The 16,605-nt window shown below is 49.6% G+C and overlaps 1 protein-coding gene across 5 annotated transcripts; it reads left to right on the top strand.

Annotated features, from left to right (window-relative positions):
- Positions 1-302: 302 nt before the first annotated feature.
- Positions 303-11,627, top strand: Zscan25 (zinc finger and SCAN domain containing 25). 5 transcript variants are annotated; one of them, XM_052754484.1, is made up of 7 exons: positions 303-440; positions 1,042-1,089; positions 2,802-3,206; positions 5,869-6,070; positions 6,809-6,900; positions 8,208-8,331; positions 9,819-11,627. In XM_052754484.1, exons 3-7 carry the CDS (start codon positions 2,820-2,822, stop codon positions 10,646-10,648), a joined length of 1,635 nt encoding a protein of 544 aa, XP_052610444.1. In that variant the 5' UTR covers positions 303-440; positions 1,042-1,089; positions 2,802-2,819; the 3' UTR covers positions 10,649-11,627. The 5 variants fall into 5 exon arrangements, with proteins under 5 accessions (XP_052610444.1, XP_052610445.1, XP_052610441.1 ...); XM_052754485.1 differs by lacking the exon at positions 1,042-1,089 and having other exon boundaries at positions 6,836-6,900; XM_052754481.1 differs by lacking the exon at positions 1,042-1,089.
- The last annotated feature ends 4,978 nt before the right edge of the window (positions 11,628-16,605 follow it).

Raw genomic sequence — 16,605 nt, 5'->3', positions numbered from 1 at the left:
TCCTAACACAAACTAAATAAAAACATTTAAAATGTTAAAGTACTTATATTTATACTCCTAGATTAATGTATCTCTTAGCCTAGGGCAGAGAAGCTCCTTTTTTTTGTACAGATTCATTTTTTAAAAAAATGTACGGAGATGCCGTAGAGCCAGGAGAAAGGCGGGAAACCATGCAGTGGCCATGACCGACCATAGAGAGATACCTCCTTCTGAGACCTCCGAGTGTCCTAGAGAGGAAGCGGACCCGGGCCCTTTCCATAGGGCACCTGCCTGACAGCATCCGCCACCTACTTCCGGTCCGCGCAGGCCAAGGCAGGTGCTGAGCGCGCAATCAGTCAAGGCCGTGGCCCGGTCCGGGCGGGTGGGGACGGGGCTGTTTGCAGCTGGGCAGGGCAGCTGCGGCCCGGAGGTCGCATCTCCACGCACAGCCGTGGTCTCAGGTAAGATTCACGCGGGTCGCGGCCGGGCCAGGCAGGGAGGGTGGGGGGAGCTAACACAGGGTGTCCAGGATCCCCGGGAAGACCTTGACCCTGCCACTCTGAAAAGCGCCGCTAAGCGTTTTAGACGCAGATGCAGGACAGTCCTTGGAAGAACGGCCACGCGGCACCTTCTGTCTGCCAGAGGCCCGCGTGGAAAGATCCACGCGGGCCTCTTGCCCCCAGGGCACCGGCGGACCGAGCTAGGCAGTAGCGCGGACTTTTGAGAAAGCTCGATGCAGCAGGGACGAGTAATGTAGACAGAAAAATGAGGAGTCGGTTTAAGGAGCGGGTTGAGAAAAACGCAAACATCCAGAAGAATCTGTAGCAGAAGGTCGTGGCCTCTCGCCGCTACTTGCGCCAACAATCTGAGCGCCTTACTGCTTGGGGTTTGGGGCCTGTTTCTCCAGCCTGCCCGCCCGGAAGTAAACAAGATGCAGTTTGCTGCCTGCTTTGCAGCCTCTTTCCTCGGGAGTAATGTTCGTTTCTCACCGTTATTCCTTTCCTCCTTTTTTTTTTTTTCTTCTCCCTCCTGCCCTCCTTTTTTCCTCTCCATTTTTTCCAGCTGTGTAGCCAGATTGGCCTGGAACTCACCATCTCCAGCCTAAGCCAGGTACCAGGATTTCAGGCAACTACCGCCATGGTTGTTCATTTTTTTTTTTTTTTTCCGAGACAAGGTCTCACTGTGTAGCTCTGACTGTCCTGGAACTCACTATGTAGATCAGGCTGGCCTTGAACTCACAGAGATATGCCTGCCTCTTCATCCCAATGCTGAGATTAAAGATGTGTGTGCCTCTACGTCTACTGGTTCTTTCTTTTTTAAAATATTTTTTTATTTTATGTGTATAGGTGGATTTTTTTTCCCCTACATATATGACTATGTACCAAGTAAGTGCCTGGTGCGCACAGTGTCCAGAAGACACAACAGATCTTCTAGAACTGGACTTAGAGATGGTTGTGAGCCACCGTGTGTGCTGGGAACTGAACCTGGGTCCTCTGCAAGAGCAGCAGGTGCTCTTAATCACCGAGCTGCCTCTCTAGTCCCATCTTTCTTCCTTTTAAACCTTCCGTGTTTTGGGAGGGAGACAGCTATATAGGCTGCTTGCGTATTCTCTCTGTGTCTCAGCTTTTACCTATTCTCTTGACATTTTTGGACACGCGAACAACGTATCTTGACTATGCCTACCCTAAGCCCCCCTCCCCCCCCCCCCTGCTCCTCCCAGGATCACCCATACATCTCAGTCCCATTTGCACGTCCTCTTCTCTTTTGTTGGAATGCTGCTGACTGCTTTTACTGGCTTGGTCCTGTGCAGGTCTTGTGCAGGTGACCACGGCTGCAGTAAGTGCATGAGTGCCCTGCCTATGTCACGTGCAGAAGACAGCACTTCAGGGGACTCCTGGCCATCTTCCGGCTCTTACGTTCTTTCTGTCCCTCTTCTGCTATGTTCCCTGAGCCTTGGCTGTGTAGAGGTGTTGACACAGATGTTCCGTTTAGGGAGGAACACTCAACAGTCACTTAGTCTCAGCCCTTTGACCAGTTGTAAGTGTCTGCATTAACTGTGAGCAGAAAGGCTTCCCTGACCAAGCCTGAGAGCAGCTCTAATCTATGGGTGTAAACGTAAGTATTTAGAAGGTGGTTTGGTACCACGTCTATTTCAGCAAAACCACAGTAGTGGGTTCTCCCTTAGGCCCGTAGTCTCCCTGCCTGTGGGTTTTTGACCAGGTTTACAGTACCAGGCATGAATTCCCTCCTATAGAGCAAGCCACAAATCCAGTTAGAAAGGAATTGGTTACCTCCATAACCTTCATCACTATAACACCAGGGGACATCTTGTCTGGCAGGTCATTCTTCATTATAGCAGGAAGCTTCGCTACTGGGTAATACCAGCAATGATGACTTTTCTCCTCCAGTGGACCATATAGCACATTCCAGCACTATGAAAACTAGAGAATAGGGAGGAAATTTCAGGTCAGTTCCAGCTTGATTTCTCTGGGCCCTGCAACCAAAATGTATTGGGTCTTCAGCAGCTGACTTTACATCTAGTTACATGGGCATTCAAGAGCAGTGGCAATAGCCCATGTGGCATTGTCTTTAGACTGAGTGTACTGTCACAGTCAAGCCACTAATGCATTGGTTAGTTTTGACCTCAAAGTTTGTCTGCATCATTGTCTCCACCGGGACTAACCTAAGCCTCAGGTCAGCTGGTAGGATTTGAGGATATACGTCAGCTTCCTGAGAACAGTCACTAGTGTAGACACAGAACTGGATGGGCTGACTCGTGTGTCTTCTGTTCTCAGAAGGGCCCTCTCTGTTGTCATCCTCAGTCTTGCTGGAGCTTGAAGATGCTGAAAGAGCGTCTGGAGATGGCAGAAGATCCTCAGCAGCAGATGGGTGCTCCAGTGGTGAAACTGGAGAAGGAGCTGCCATGGGGCCGGGGAGGGGAGGACTCAAGTCCTGAGGCATTCCGGCTGAGGTTTCGGCAGTTCCGCTACCAAGAGGCTGCTGGTCCCCAGGAAGCTCTCAGGGAGCTCCAGGAGCTCTGTCGGCGGTGGCTGAGGCCGGAGCTGCACACCAAGGAGCAGATCCTGGAGCTGCTGGTGCTGGAGCAGTTCCTCACCATCCTGCCCCGCGAGTTCTACACCTGGATCCGAGATCACAGCCCAGACAGCGGCAAGGCTCTGGTGGCCATGGTGGAGGACCTGATGGAGAGCACACCTGAGGCCAAGGCGGTGGGTGAGAAGAGGGTGTCCAGGCCTTGCACGGTTGGTGTGGGAATCAGAAGTGGAGAGCTTAAGGAAGTGTTGGAGTGGATGAGACATAGAGCCTGCTCCATCATCCCCCAGCCCCCAAGGGCCTTTCTGGAGAGTGGCTGCAATTTTAGCAACAAGAGTCGGGGTGAGGAGATGGCTCAGTGGGTGAAGAGCTTGCCACGCAAGCGTGAGAATCCGGGTTCGGATCTCCAAGACCCATGGAAAAGCCACATAGGCCGTGTGCATGTGTAATCCCAGTGGTGAGATGGTAGGCAGAGAAAAGAGAGCCCCATAAGTTTGCAAGTCCAGGTAGCCAGGCATCCTCAGCAGTGATCAGCAGGAGTCCCTATTATAAGGTGGAAGGTGAGAACCAGCACTGGAAGGTGTGCTCTGATCTCCACACATGCCCATACTCACATACATGAACACACACACACACACACACACACACACATCATATACACATGTAGAAGACTTTTTTTAAAGAGCCATCTCTAGGGAAGATATCCACGGGCAGGAGGGCATGATGCCTTGGTTTGGGCATCAGGGACTCCCTGGAGAGCCTCAAATCCAAAAAAGCAGTTTTGATGGTTTTCGGGGTCCACTGTGAGCTCTGCATGCTCTTGGGGAAGAGGCTAATGCCTGTCCTTCTGCTGGTGGCAACTGGGATTCCTTACTCACCTTTAGGAATCTCCGCTCAGGCTAGCCAGATTTGGGCTTCACTTTGTTGCAGAAAGGAGTTTTAGGAGGAGCGGAGTGGGGTGTATTACAAGATAGTTTTAGGGGTTGGGAGATGGTTCAGTGGATGAAGCATCTGCTATGAAAGGATGAGGACTGGAGTCGTGTTTCCAGCTCCCACACAAATGCTGGGTAAGCATGATGGTCCACCTGTAATCCACTCAGGAGATGGAGTCGGCATCCTCTGAGTGATCTGGCTCGGTGGACGGTGAAATCAGCAAGCAAGAAATCAGGTGACAGGCTTGGCTTAATCACATAAGGCCCAGAGTGATAAAGGAAGACACTGAGGTCACCCATTGTCCTCTACATATGCATGCACATGCATCCACACACATGCACAGATACCACACATACCCATGCCAAAAAAAAAAAGGTATTTTAAGTATCTTTAAAATTTTTATTTTATTTTATTTTATTTTATGTGTGTGGGTGTTTTGCCTGCAAGTATATCTGCAGCATGTGCATGCAGTGCCTCTGGAATCCAGATCCCCTAGAACTGGAGTTATAGCTAGTTAGTAGCTGCCTTGTGGGTTCTGCAAATTGAGCCAGGGTCCCCTGGAAGAGTAGTCAGTACTCTTAGGTGCCATCTCTCCAGCCTTAAATAAATATCTTTTTTGTTTGTTTGTTTTTTTGTTTTTGTTTTTGTTTTTCAAGACAGGGTTTCTCTGTGTAGCTTTGCGCCTTTCCTGGATCTCGCTCTGTAGCCCAGGCTGGCCTCGAACTCACAGAGATCCGCCTGCTTCTGCCTCCCGAGTGCTGGGATTAAAGGCGTGCGCCACCACCGCCCGGCTAAATAAATATCTTAAGGCCAGGAATTAACAGAGAAGTGCTCACGTTTTTGGCTCACAGATTGTGGGGAAAGTGTGGTGGCAAGAGGGTGAGACAACTGGCCACATTACATCCCCTTCAGGAAGCAGTGGGAATGCTGGTGCTCAGCTCACTTTCTCCTTTTTGTTTTAAAGATGAAAACATTTACTTCTTTTTATTGTGAGTCTCTGTGTTAGAACGTGCACATATATTCAGGTACCCACAGAAGACATTGAATCCCCTGGAGCTGGAGCTACAGATGGTTGTGAGCTGCCCGGTGTGAGCACTAGAAACCAAACTTAGGTGCTCTGCACGAGCAGTGTGTGCGCTCAGATGCTGAGCTCTCCAGCCCCCACTTTCTCCTTTGATTCTTTGTGGGACTTCAGCCCATGGGATAGTGCCACCTGGATTAAGGTGGGGCTTCCCACCCCACGTAACCAAATCTAGACACATGTCCCCCACAGGTATGCCTAGAGGTTCGTCTTACAGGTGACTCCAGAACCTGTAAAGTTGATGATCAGTATTAAAAACTGTGGGGGGCGGGGGGGAGAGAGCCAGGGCCTCATTTCCATGAGAACGCCGCTGCAATGTTCCACTTTGTAGAGCAGCTTTCTCATTTGCTACTTCATTTTGGGAGAGTTTAGCTTTCTTCATGTGGAAGAGGTCAGCAGCTGTCTTTCCTCATCCTCCCACACTCTCTCTTATACCGTCCCTCCCTTCCCCTCTCTCCTCCTCTCTTTTCCCTCTCTTCTTTCTACCTTTTTGGTTTTTTTAGGTAAAAAAAAAAAGCAGGGTCTACTATGTAACCCTGGTTGACCTGTAATTCACTAATTAGACCAGGCTGGCTTTGAACCCAGAGAGAGAGAGAGACCTTCCTCCCTCTACTGAGTGCTGGGATTGCAGGCTTGACCATTATCCTGGGTTTATGTGGTGCTGGGGATGGAACCTAGGACTTCAGGGCTTCTTGCATGCAGGCAAGCACGCTACCAACTGAGTCACACCCCCAGCCTTGCTTCCTTTCTGTTTTAATTCAGCTCTCTTTTTAACAGTTTCCAGCAGGTCTCCTTCTAATTGGTATGGGCATTCTTCTTCTTAGGTTCCATGCCATGCCCAGGGAGAGCAGCTGGTCACAGCCCTTGGCGGAGGATCTTGGCAATCAAGCATCCACTTGGGGCCAGTAGAAGTCAAACCTGAGTGGGGGATACTTCAGGGGGACGGAGTTCAAAGCTTAGGCCCAAGCACTGCAGAACAGCTGAGCCAGGGCCCTGGAGACGGGACACAGGCCTTCCAGGAGCAAGGTAAGATGCTAAGATGCAGGTGGTGAGGATGGAAGGTCCCGTCCACCCCCAGTCTCTTCAGAAACTCAGCACTGGGCTAAGTAGGCGCTGGTAAGGTATAATTCTGAATTCCAGGCTGCCTCCTCTACCCCGGTAGGAAGCAGATGGAATGGTTCTTTACACCTTGACTAGTTTTTTCAAGGTATATCTAGAATCATGTTCTCTCATCATTTTTTTCTCTTCCCCTCATCCCTTCTAGAACCACTAGGAACTATGCTGATGATAAGTAGGGAGATAGACCACACCCACATGAGACTTCATTATTCCTGAATCTCAGAGAGCTGTCCTCATGAGTGACTCTGGACTGTGTCTAACTCTGAGGGGACAGGGCTGGGACAGTCCTTTCAGCCAGAACAGGGCAGGGGACACCCAGACTCCTGACTGTGGGTCATTATGGTCCTGAAGTAACCCTTTTATTTAATTTTTTTTACATTTCTTTTCTTTTTTTTCTTTTTTTACATTTCATCTTTCTCTGTGTAGCCCTGGCTGTCCTGGAACTCACTATGTAGACCAGGCTGGCCTCGAACTCAGAGCTGCCTCCCTCTGCCTCCCGGGTACTGGGATTAAAGGTGTGTGCCACCACTGCCTGACCCTGAAGTAACTCTTTGTGATCTTTTGTTCTGAGATTGTGTGTGTGTTGGGTGGGGTGCTTTTGAATTGGTGGACGACAGCCCTGATCCTTCTGTGTGTTCTGCTCAGCACTGCCCATTCTTCATGCGGGTCCAGGTCTTTCCTCTGTGAGCACCAGAGACCAAGAACTTGCTGCCGGGTTCCTTGCAGCAACATCCCAGGTGAGCTAATTTACCTGTTTTGGAGATTTTGTTGAATTTATTTTTTGAGACGGGGCCTTATGTAGCCCAGGCTACCCTCAAACTCAATGTGTAGCTGATGGGGCCGGAGGGATGGCTCAGCAGTTGACAGTGTTTCCTGTTCTTCCAGAGCATACAAGGTAGGCTTCCAGCGTTCATGTCAGGTGGATTGCAGCCTCCTGTGGTTCCACTCGGGGGCTCTTTTCTGTCCTCCCTGAGGACTGCACATGTGTGTGTGTCTCTCTCACACACACATAAAAAAGTAGCAGAGGATGTCTTTATGCTCCTGATCTTGTGTTTCCACACCTGAGTGCTGGGATTCTGGACCTGCGGCACCACATCTGGTTTGGACGGAATCCAGGGCTTTAGACATGCTAGGCAAACACTCTACCAGCTGATCCTTATTCCTAAGCACCATACTCCATTTTGTTTATTTAACATGACTTTATTCTTCAAAAGTTAAAATTTATTATTTATCATCATTGTATGCATGTGTATACGATGGATATGGGGGTGTTCGTCCCAGCCCATGTGTGGAGGTCAGAGGACAGCTTTGTGTGGTTGTTTCTCTGCTTCTGCCTTTATGTGGATCGTCAGGCTTTACCTACTGAACAGTTCTTTAGGAAAAACATAACCTTCAGGTGGGGCCTGAGGGGACACACAGGCTTCCAGGCTCAAGCTTGAAGAGGGAGAGCAGGTGCATCTGGATGCTGAGGTGGTGGGGGCAAGCAGAGCCACAGCAGCAGGATGTGAGCGTGTTGGCCCCCGCATTAAAGCTGTTGGGAGATGGCAGTTCTCCCAGTTTGTCCAGGGTCCCGTCCTTCTGTTGTTGCTGTGCTTGAGCCTAGCTTTGAAGCTCCTGGTAGAGTGCTCCACCGTTTTTTGAAAATGTGTTTAGTGTATGTGTGACAGGGCTGTGCCACAGTGCTCATGTAGAGGTCAGAGGGCAGCTTGCTGGAGTCAGGTCTCCCCTTCCATCATTTTCTTTCTAGAAATTGAACTGTGTTCATCTTGCTTGCTTGGCAGCAAGCACCTTAACCCACTGAGCTCTTTCCCCAGCTCTAGTTCTTACTTTTTTCTCTTAATTTTATTTTTTTAGGTATATGAATGTTTTTTCTGTATGTATGTATATATGTGCATCACATGTGTGCCTGGTGCACTCAGAGTCCAGAAGATGGCATCCGAACTGTAGTTACAGGCTGTTATTAGCTATCATGTGGGTACTGGGAACTGAACCCCAGTCCTCTACAGGAGCAGCTTTCTGTATTTACAGCAATCTGTTGTTTCAGGGTCTGGGGCCATTTAAAGACATGACTCTGGCTTTTCCTGAAGAGGAATGGAGGCACGTGGCCCCAGCTCAGATCGACTGCTTCGGGGAGTATGTGGAATCACAGGACTGTGGGGTCCTCTCAGGTAAGACTGTCTCCTGCACAGGTGAGAAAGGGGGAGTTTTGAAAGCTGCAGTTTAAGAGTCTTACCCTAGCCATGGTACTGCTGACGGTAGTGTGGAGAGTATGGGCCAGTCTTGGAGAAGTGTGCCCGTGACTAATGGGCATCGAGGACTGGAAGAAAGGAAAGGAGCAGAAGAGGAGCGTTTGCTCTGGTTCATCCAGCAGGTGGTTATTGAACACTCCCTGCATGCAGGCCCTATATGGCAGCTTTGTGTTGGGACAGGGAGTATGCTGGATGAGAAAATACAGTGTGTGTGTGTGTGTGTGCATGTGTGCATGCACACATGGTAATACATGTAAGTGAGGGCTAACTGACTACATCAATGTAAAAGAGGCCAGGGGAAGAGAATCACCAGGTGTGCTCTTCATGGAAATCACTGAGTTAGATTTGCTCATGCCCAGAGGAAGGAATAGGGTATCCGGTTTCCCCCCTTGTCACTCTGCCTTATTCCTTTGAGACAGGGTCTCTCCCTAAACCTGGAACTTGACTTTTTCAGCTAGACGGACAGTCCTAGTGATCTTCCTGTCTCTGCAACCCACAATGGTGGTGTTACAGGCATGCATGAGACCACACTGGGCTTGTTCTATGCATGCTGGGATCTGAACTCAGGTCCTCTGGCTGTACAAGTGGTCTTAACCACTGAGCTATCTCTCCCGCCCCACTGAATTAGAGTTTGAAGGAAGTAAAAGTCTGAATTAGCAGAACGTTAAGTGGGAGGATATTAAAATCTGTCATGCAATCCAGTATCAGGGCAGGGAAGTGGTAAGGAGTAAAGAAATGTCAGAGTTCAGGGTTCATGGATGTGAAAGGTGTTGGGGTTGTTGACCAAAGGAAATGAAGAGGAACCGTTAATAGGACAAACCTAAGCTGGGTATGGTTATGCAGGCCTGTGACTCCTCCTTCAGGATTGCGAGTTCAAGGCCAGCCTGAGTTACAGAGTGAGACCCTATCTCAGCAAGCCAAACCATCACCACCACCAAGATAAAGGGATGCATTTGGAGGAGACGACATAGTGCATGAAGTCCCTTTGGTGGTCACTATTAGAAAGAGAGGAAGGCAGAAAGGAAGTGAGAGGAGGCTCCTTTCAGACATGCCTGTCCAGCAGGGCCACAGCGTCCCAGTGGGAGAGCTGGCCTTCAGGTCTGAGGAGGGGCAGCATTACAGAGAGCCGTAGACAACATGATGGAGCCTGAAAGCATAGGCAGCCATGGGGGCTTAGAGAGGAGAGATGGCGGCCTGTAGGTCTCTCTGTTCCTCTCAGATCCCCACAAAGAAGTAAGTTTGTTTTTTCTCGGTGTGGGAGATGGTGATGGGAAACTTGACCTAGCCCATATGGCCCCTGGCATGCAGGAAGCCCTAGATAAGAGTGTAAAGTTAGTACAGGAGAGCAGCAGTTGGAGGGTCTGTGCTGGAGCATCACCCCAGTGTTGACCTCCTTTGCCACACAGGTGCTGGGAACAAGGACAAGGAGGCCAAACCCCAGCAGGAGGACCTGAAAAGAGCATTTGTTGGGTTGACTTCCGATGGGTTTGGAGAAGCTGCCATCCAGGTTCCTGGCCCAGGGGGTGCCTGTGAGCAGGAGCCTGGGGGCTCTGGGGCCAGTTTACCTGGGCTCCCCGTTCCTCAGCATGGGGTCCCCCTGCCGGATGCCCTCAGTACCCACAGTTCTTTCTGGAAGCCTTTCCAGTGCCCTGAGTGTGGGAAGGGCTTTAGTCGGAGCTCCAACCTTGTCAGGCACCAGCGAACCCATGAAGAGGAGAAGTCCTTTGGCTGCGTTGAGTGCGGGAAAGGTTTCACCCTGAGGGAGTACCTCACCAAGCATCAGAGGACCCACCTGGGCAAGAGGCCCTACGTGTGCGGTGAGTGCTGGAAGACTTTCAGCCAGAGGCATCACCTGGAGGTGCACCAGCGCAGCCACACGGGGGAGAAACCCTACAAGTGCTCAGACTGCTGGAAGGGCTTCAGCCGCAGGCAGCACCTGCTGGTGCACCGCAGGACACACACCGGCGAGAAGCCCTACACCTGCGAGTGCGGCAAGAGCTTCAGCAGGAACGCCAACCTGGCAGTGCACCGGCGCGCGCACACTGGGGAGAAGCCCTACGGCTGCCAGGTGTGCGGCAAGCGCTTCAGTAAGGGGGAGCGGCTGGTGCGGCACCAGAGGATCCACACGGGCGAGAAGCCCTACCACTGCCCCGCCTGCGGCCGCAGCTTCAACCAGAGGTCCATCCTCAACCGGCACCAGAAGACCCAGCATCGCCAGGAGCCCCCGGTGCAGTGAGCCTACCGTGCGTTGGCTCTGCCTCCGGGGCGACTTCATTGTGACAGGTGGCCTGGCGGTGCCCAGTGAGGGACAACAGAGTGTGTTCGAGCAAGAGGAGGGCAGCCTGGTGTGTGGAGAGCTTCCACAGGGACCAGTTTCCTTCACCTGTTGTAGGGAAACAATCCTGAGCTTCAGTTTTTGTTTTTTTCCTCCCACAGTGGGGTTTGAGAACCCACCTCCTGAGCAAGTTTGGAGGTAAGGGCAGAATTTTGTTGCATTTTGGCAGCTTGAAGCTCTTTTTCTCTTCTTTTTGAGGTAAGGCCCCATATTATCTAAGTTGGTTTCACACTAGCTGTGTAGCTGAAGATGGTCTTGAACTTCTGATCCTCCTGCCTCCATCTTCCCAGTGCTGAGGTGACAGGATGTGCCACCATGCCTGGTTCTGCTATGTTGGATATGAAACCAGGGCTTTGTGCATGCTAGGTAGGGTACTCTACTGACTGAGGTATGTGTCCAGCCTTGAAGCTCAATTTTTAGAGAGCTCTGTCTTGCCCGCGAGGTATTAGCTCTGGCCTGCCCTGCCTCCGTCTTTTTCATTTTCAAATATTGATTAAGCACCTATTGTGCTCTTGGCTCTGAGACTGCCGCGGTGATCTGAACCAGTGAGATCTTGGCACTTGTGAGCAAAGCCAGAGCAGTAGCTTGTAAGTATCCCAAAGCACATGTTGTTTCAAGTGCCACATCAGAACCTGGGCACACTGCTGTGCCAGCCTGTCCTGTGTGGGGTCTCACATGCCCTCCACCTCAGGTGGGGACTTCTCTCATGCAGTCTTGTTTATTTTGCTTTCTTGGCAGCCTTACTGTCGTGGACTAGAACATTCTACCCTCATCTGTAAAGTCTCCCCCCTCCCATTACTCCTTGCACTGTAACCACAGCTACTAGGAAATTAATATTTTGCTACTGATCATTGAATAAACGTGAAAATATTTTAAGGCAGTTAGTGGCTTCCCTGAAAATACCTGATGAATGAATCTGAAAGACAAACTAGTGTTGATGCCCTATATTTGAAGGCTCTTTAGGGTATATAATACCTCTGAGAGAGTGAGAGTGAGGGGTGTGTGTGTGTGGTGTGGAGATTGAACCTGTGGCCTAACATACTGAGGCAAGTATCGTGCCGCTGAGCTGTATCCCCAGCTATACCCCTCCCCCTTTTTTGGTTTTTCGAGACAGGGTTTCTCTGTGTAGCTTTGCGCCTTTCCTGGAACTCACTTGGTAGTCCAGGCTGGCCTTGAACTCACAGAGATCCGCCTGGCTCTGCCTCCCGAGTGCTGGGATTAAAGGCGTGCGCCACCACCGCCCGGCTCCCCTCCCCCTTTTTAAAAGTTAATTTTGAGGCAAGGTTTTGATGAGTTGCTCGGGCTGGCCTTGGAATTGGTTTGTGGGTCATGCAAGCTTTGAACCCTCCGGCTCCACCCTCTGGAGTATCTGGAACTCCACATCTGCTCCACCAGGCTGGCCCTCTTGGTTCTCATCTCATTCATCCTGTAAGCGTTGAGGTACTGCAGTGTGGCAGGAGTGTTCTGTAAACTTAGGATGCATCAGTCAGTCAAACAGGACTGTCTCTGAGCTTGGGTTGGAGAGATGGTTCAGTGGATAAGGGAGTTGCTACTCTTGCAGAGGACCCAGGTTTGGTTCTGGCAGCTCACACCAGGCTGTAACTGCAGCTCCACGGGACCCAACACACTCTTCTAGGCTCCTGTCTTCTAGCCTCTTTGGGCACCTTCACTTATATATACAGACCTCCCATGAATATGAACATAATTAAAGATAAATCTTTGCAGGCTGGAGAGATTGTTCAGCCATTAAGAGTACATACTGCTCTTTCAGAAGACCTGAGTTTGATTCCCAGCACCCACATTGAATAGATCAGTACTTCCTGTGACTCCAGCTCCATGGGATCGGACAACCTCTTCTGGCCTCTGCACACAAGTGCATACCCACACAGAGACACATATACATGTAAATAACATTTTTAAGAAATCTGTGAGCTTGCAGGACTCACGTCTTAGTGGGGGAACTTGATCTTTGAGCCTGTGAATAGCCCGTGAATCCTGGGTCTGAGGATTTTGTTGTTGTGTTTTTAAGATATGGTCTCACTATGTAGACCAGGCTGGCCTCCAACTTAGATATGACTGCCTTTGCTCCTCGAGTGCTGGGATTCAGGGTGGGGTTTAAGCCCTGTCAGCTTCTTGCTCCTGAGTTACATTTCCCACTCACCTTATGATAGTAGTCCCTCTCCTCCAGTCATTGGATTCTCGTCCTCTGAGACATTGAGGGGCGTGAATACCAACTCTTCTAGTTTCATTTCTTATAGCAATCATATAACTTGACCAAAAAACCCAAACCCTTAGGGGAAAAAGGATTTCTTTTAGCTCACGGCTCCAGGTTGTAGTCAGTTACTGTGGGGAAGTCCCAGTAGGAGCTGGAAGCCGTGTTGGTTGCATCACAGTCAAGGTGAGAGGGCTGGAGAGGGGATGTAGTGGTTGAGAGCTGCTCTCAGAGGAGCAGAGTTTGGGTCCCACCTCCCATGTTGGGTGGTTCGCAACCACCCCCAACTAGCTCCAGGGGATCCAATGGCCTTTTTTGGCTTTTCCAAGTACCTTACTACACACATAGGCATGCATGCACGTGAGATTTTTTACAAATCTTAAAAAATAAAGAGCAAGTGGCAGGAGGATCTCTGAGTTTTTGAGGCCAGCCTGGTCTACAGAGTGAGTTCCGGGACAGTCGGTCTCGAATCCCTGTCTTGAAAAACAACAAAAACAGATGCGGGCCTGCCTCTGCCTGTTGTGCTTGCTCAGCCTCCTCATTCAGCACAGGCCCAGATTCCGCTGCGTCTTCCCACGTCAATTCATGAGTGATCAAGACAGTTCCCCACAGATAAGACTGCAGGCCAGTCCGATCTAAACTGTGCCTAGTTGAAACTTCCCAGGGGACTCTATACTGCCCGATTGACAGCTAGCACAGCAAGGGCAAGGTGAACCCCATTTGGCATGTGTGTGCTGGCTCAGGAAAGTTAGGTTGTCTGTAGGCATTAAAAGTGACAACCTGGGGCTGGAGCGGCAGCCTAGCAGGTAAACGTTTGCTGTGCAAGCAGAATGACTGGAGTTCAGATCCCTAGTACCCACATAAGAGCCCAGTGGGCATGGCTGCTCTGGCTGCCTGTAATCCCAGGTTGCAGGAGGTGGGGACGGGTCAGGTCCTCAGAGCAAGCTGGCTAGCCAGACTAGCTAAAATAGCCAGCTCTGTGTTTATGGAGAGGTCCATCCCAATATACAAGGTAGAGAGAGGGAGACGCTTGGGCCTCTACATGCACACATGTGAACACCCAGACACCACATATGTAAGCAAAAAAGACTGTAACTATGTTTTCTTGTATTAATTTACTGGCATGAAAGGACTTTCCTGCTGTTAAATTCTTCAAGTGTGTGTGTGTATGCACACGTATGCACATGCACACAAGTGTACTCACATGTGCACAGTTGCCAAGGTGTACATGTAGAGAGGTCAGAGGACAGTTTGTGGGAATTGAACTCGCTGATCGTCAGGCTTGGTGGCAAGCGCTTTTACCTTTTGAGCCATTTTTCTGCCTCTTTTCATGAGTTTGAGATCTGTAAACAGCATGGATGTCCCTGTGCGTGGCTTAGACTGGGCTGCTGAGACAATGTTGTTGACTGCGCTGGTGTAATTGCAGCTGTAGTCTTGCTCGGGGAACCTCCTGATATCTTTTTACCGAGACTCCCTGTTCCATTTGGCATTATAAAAAAGGTAAGTAGGGGCTGGGGAGATGGCTGAGTCAGGAAAGCATTTGCTGTGCAAGCCTGAGGACCTGATGAGTTCAGTCCTCGGAACCCATGTAAACCTCAGTTTGGTGGACCTTGCTGACCAGCCAGCTTAGCTAATAGGTGAGATCCAGGCTGGTGAGATGCCCTGTGTTAAAATACAAGCTGGGTTCGTTCCATGAGGAGGGACCCCTAAGGTTAACCTCTGGCACATGCACATGTATCCCTACACATACGAATGTGTGTGTACATACATACAACAAAGATACATGATAATGACTAACAGGGTTACATGTGATTTTATTTTCCATTTCTTGGCAAGCAGTCATGACATTTAATTTTTTTAATTATTTGTGAGTCTGTGTGTGTGCTGTGACGTGTGTGTGTGTGTGTGTGTGTGTGTGTGTGTGTGTGTGTGTGTGTTCACATGTGTACATGTGTACTGTGATATTATTCCTGGGAAGATGTCAGCTAATGTCTACTCACCCCAGATAGGAAACCAACAATAGACCAAAGTACCAATACCACCAAGGTCCAACCTGACGAACAATTGGGTTTATTGGGGAGTTACATGGGGAGGGGTGACTTACAGGAACAGCAGCATCTCTGAAGCCCACCCCAGCATGGGTGAGGGATCATGAAGACTGACCCCTGGAGCTCACTGCAGGACTTGCAAGCAAGTTGACAGACTTCTCCTCTGCATTCCTTAAACTGATTCTGTAAGCTTGGGGAGGGAGGGCTTTTGTGAATCTGGTCGATTTCAGGGGCTTCCTGAGACTCATGAGTTGTTCAGTGGGTTTCAACCAGCTTCCCTTTAGAACTTCCTGAGTCTCAACAAGCTTCTCTCTCAGATGGCATGTTCCAGTTTGGAGGTGATTACTACACAACAGTGTGTGTAGGCACACATACTCCACAACACCTGCACAGAGGGCAGAGGACAACTTGTAGGAGTTGGCTCTTTCATTTTACTGTGAGTCTAATGGATTAGACTCTAGTTGTCAGGTTTGGTAGCAAGTACCTTTACCTAAAAGCCATTTCATCAGCACCATCAAATTTAAATTTTTTAATTAATTTTATGCATGTGTTTTTTTTCTGCATGTGTGTCTGTGTACCATGTATGTACCTAGTACCCTCGGATCCCTTGGAACTAGGGTTACAGATGTTTGTGAGCCACCATGTAGATGTTTGGAATTAAACCTGGGTCCTCTGGAAGAGTAGACAGTGATCTCAACCACTGAGCCATCTCTCCAGCCCCCCCCCCATTATTATTATTTTTATGTGTATGAGTGCTTTGCGTGTGTGTATGTGCACCACATGCATGTCTAGTGCCCATGGAGGCCAGAAGAATGCACCAGACCTCCTGGAGCTAGTGTTAGAGACTGTATTGTGCTGGGACCCAGGTCCTCTCTCTACAAGTGTAACAGCAAGTGCTCTTAACCACTGAGCAGCCTCTCCAGCTCCCATCATTGAATTTGTGTTCAGCAAACCCCATTCCTGTCTTATTAGCTGTGTCCACAGGTCTGTGTGAAGCAAATGCAGACTTTACGTGAGATGCCCACAGTTAGCAATGCTGAAGTCTGTGTACAGAGTCAGCTCTTTCTGTTCCCTATCTTAGACAGATTAGGCAGTGCTGGTGGCTCCCTGCCACCCAAGCCCAATGGCAGGTTCTGATGGCGGTGCTGAACTGGACCTAGGTATGACCTGCGTATTTCAAAGCCAGGTCGGTATCAGGGCTTTATATACTAAACATAATGGTTGTGGTTTTCTCTGAATGAATAATAATAACAATAAAAAATAATAATGTGTGTACACCAGAGGACAACCTTGGTTGTTGTTCCTCAGGTGGCCAGCCATCTTTTTTTTTTTAATAAAAAATGCATGTACTTTGTGTGTGTGTGTGTGTGTGTGTGTGTGTGTGTGTGTGTGTGTAGTTCAGAGGACAACTTGAAGTTGGTTCTCTCCTTCCACCGTGTGGGTCCTGGGCATAGACAAGTACCTTTACTGCTGAGCCATCTTGTCCTCATCTTGTTGAACAAAAATTTGTTTTTAAATTTATTTTTATGGGTGTATATATGTTTTGCCTGTCTTTATGTATGTCCATGTGTATGCCCGACACCTGTCCATGTGTATGA

The sequence above is a fragment of the Peromyscus californicus genome, unplaced genomic scaffold, assembly GCF_007827085.1.
Source record: "Peromyscus californicus insignis strain IS unplaced genomic scaffold, ASM782708v3 Scaffold_2__1_contigs__length_46816999, whole genome shotgun sequence".
In the NCBI taxonomy this organism is placed as follows: Eukaryota; Metazoa; Chordata; class Mammalia; order Rodentia; family Cricetidae; genus Peromyscus; species Peromyscus californicus.
The sequence above is the reverse complement of the archived record's forward strand: the minus strand, read 5'-3'. Positions and strand labels throughout refer to the sequence as shown.

Coding starts and splice junctions, on each gene's coding strand:
- Zscan25 (XM_052754481.1), top strand. CDS start 2,820: ATGCTGAAAGAGCGTCTGGAGATGGCAGAAGATCCTCAGCAGCAGATG. Junction 6,901..8,207: donor TCCTTGCAGCAACATCCCAG/GTGAGCTAATTT, acceptor CTGTTGTTTCAG/GGTCTGGGGCCATTTAAAGA. Junction 8,332..9,818: donor GGACTGTGGGGTCCTCTCAG/GTAAGACTGTCT, acceptor TTTGCCACACAG/GTGCTGGGAACAAGGACAAG.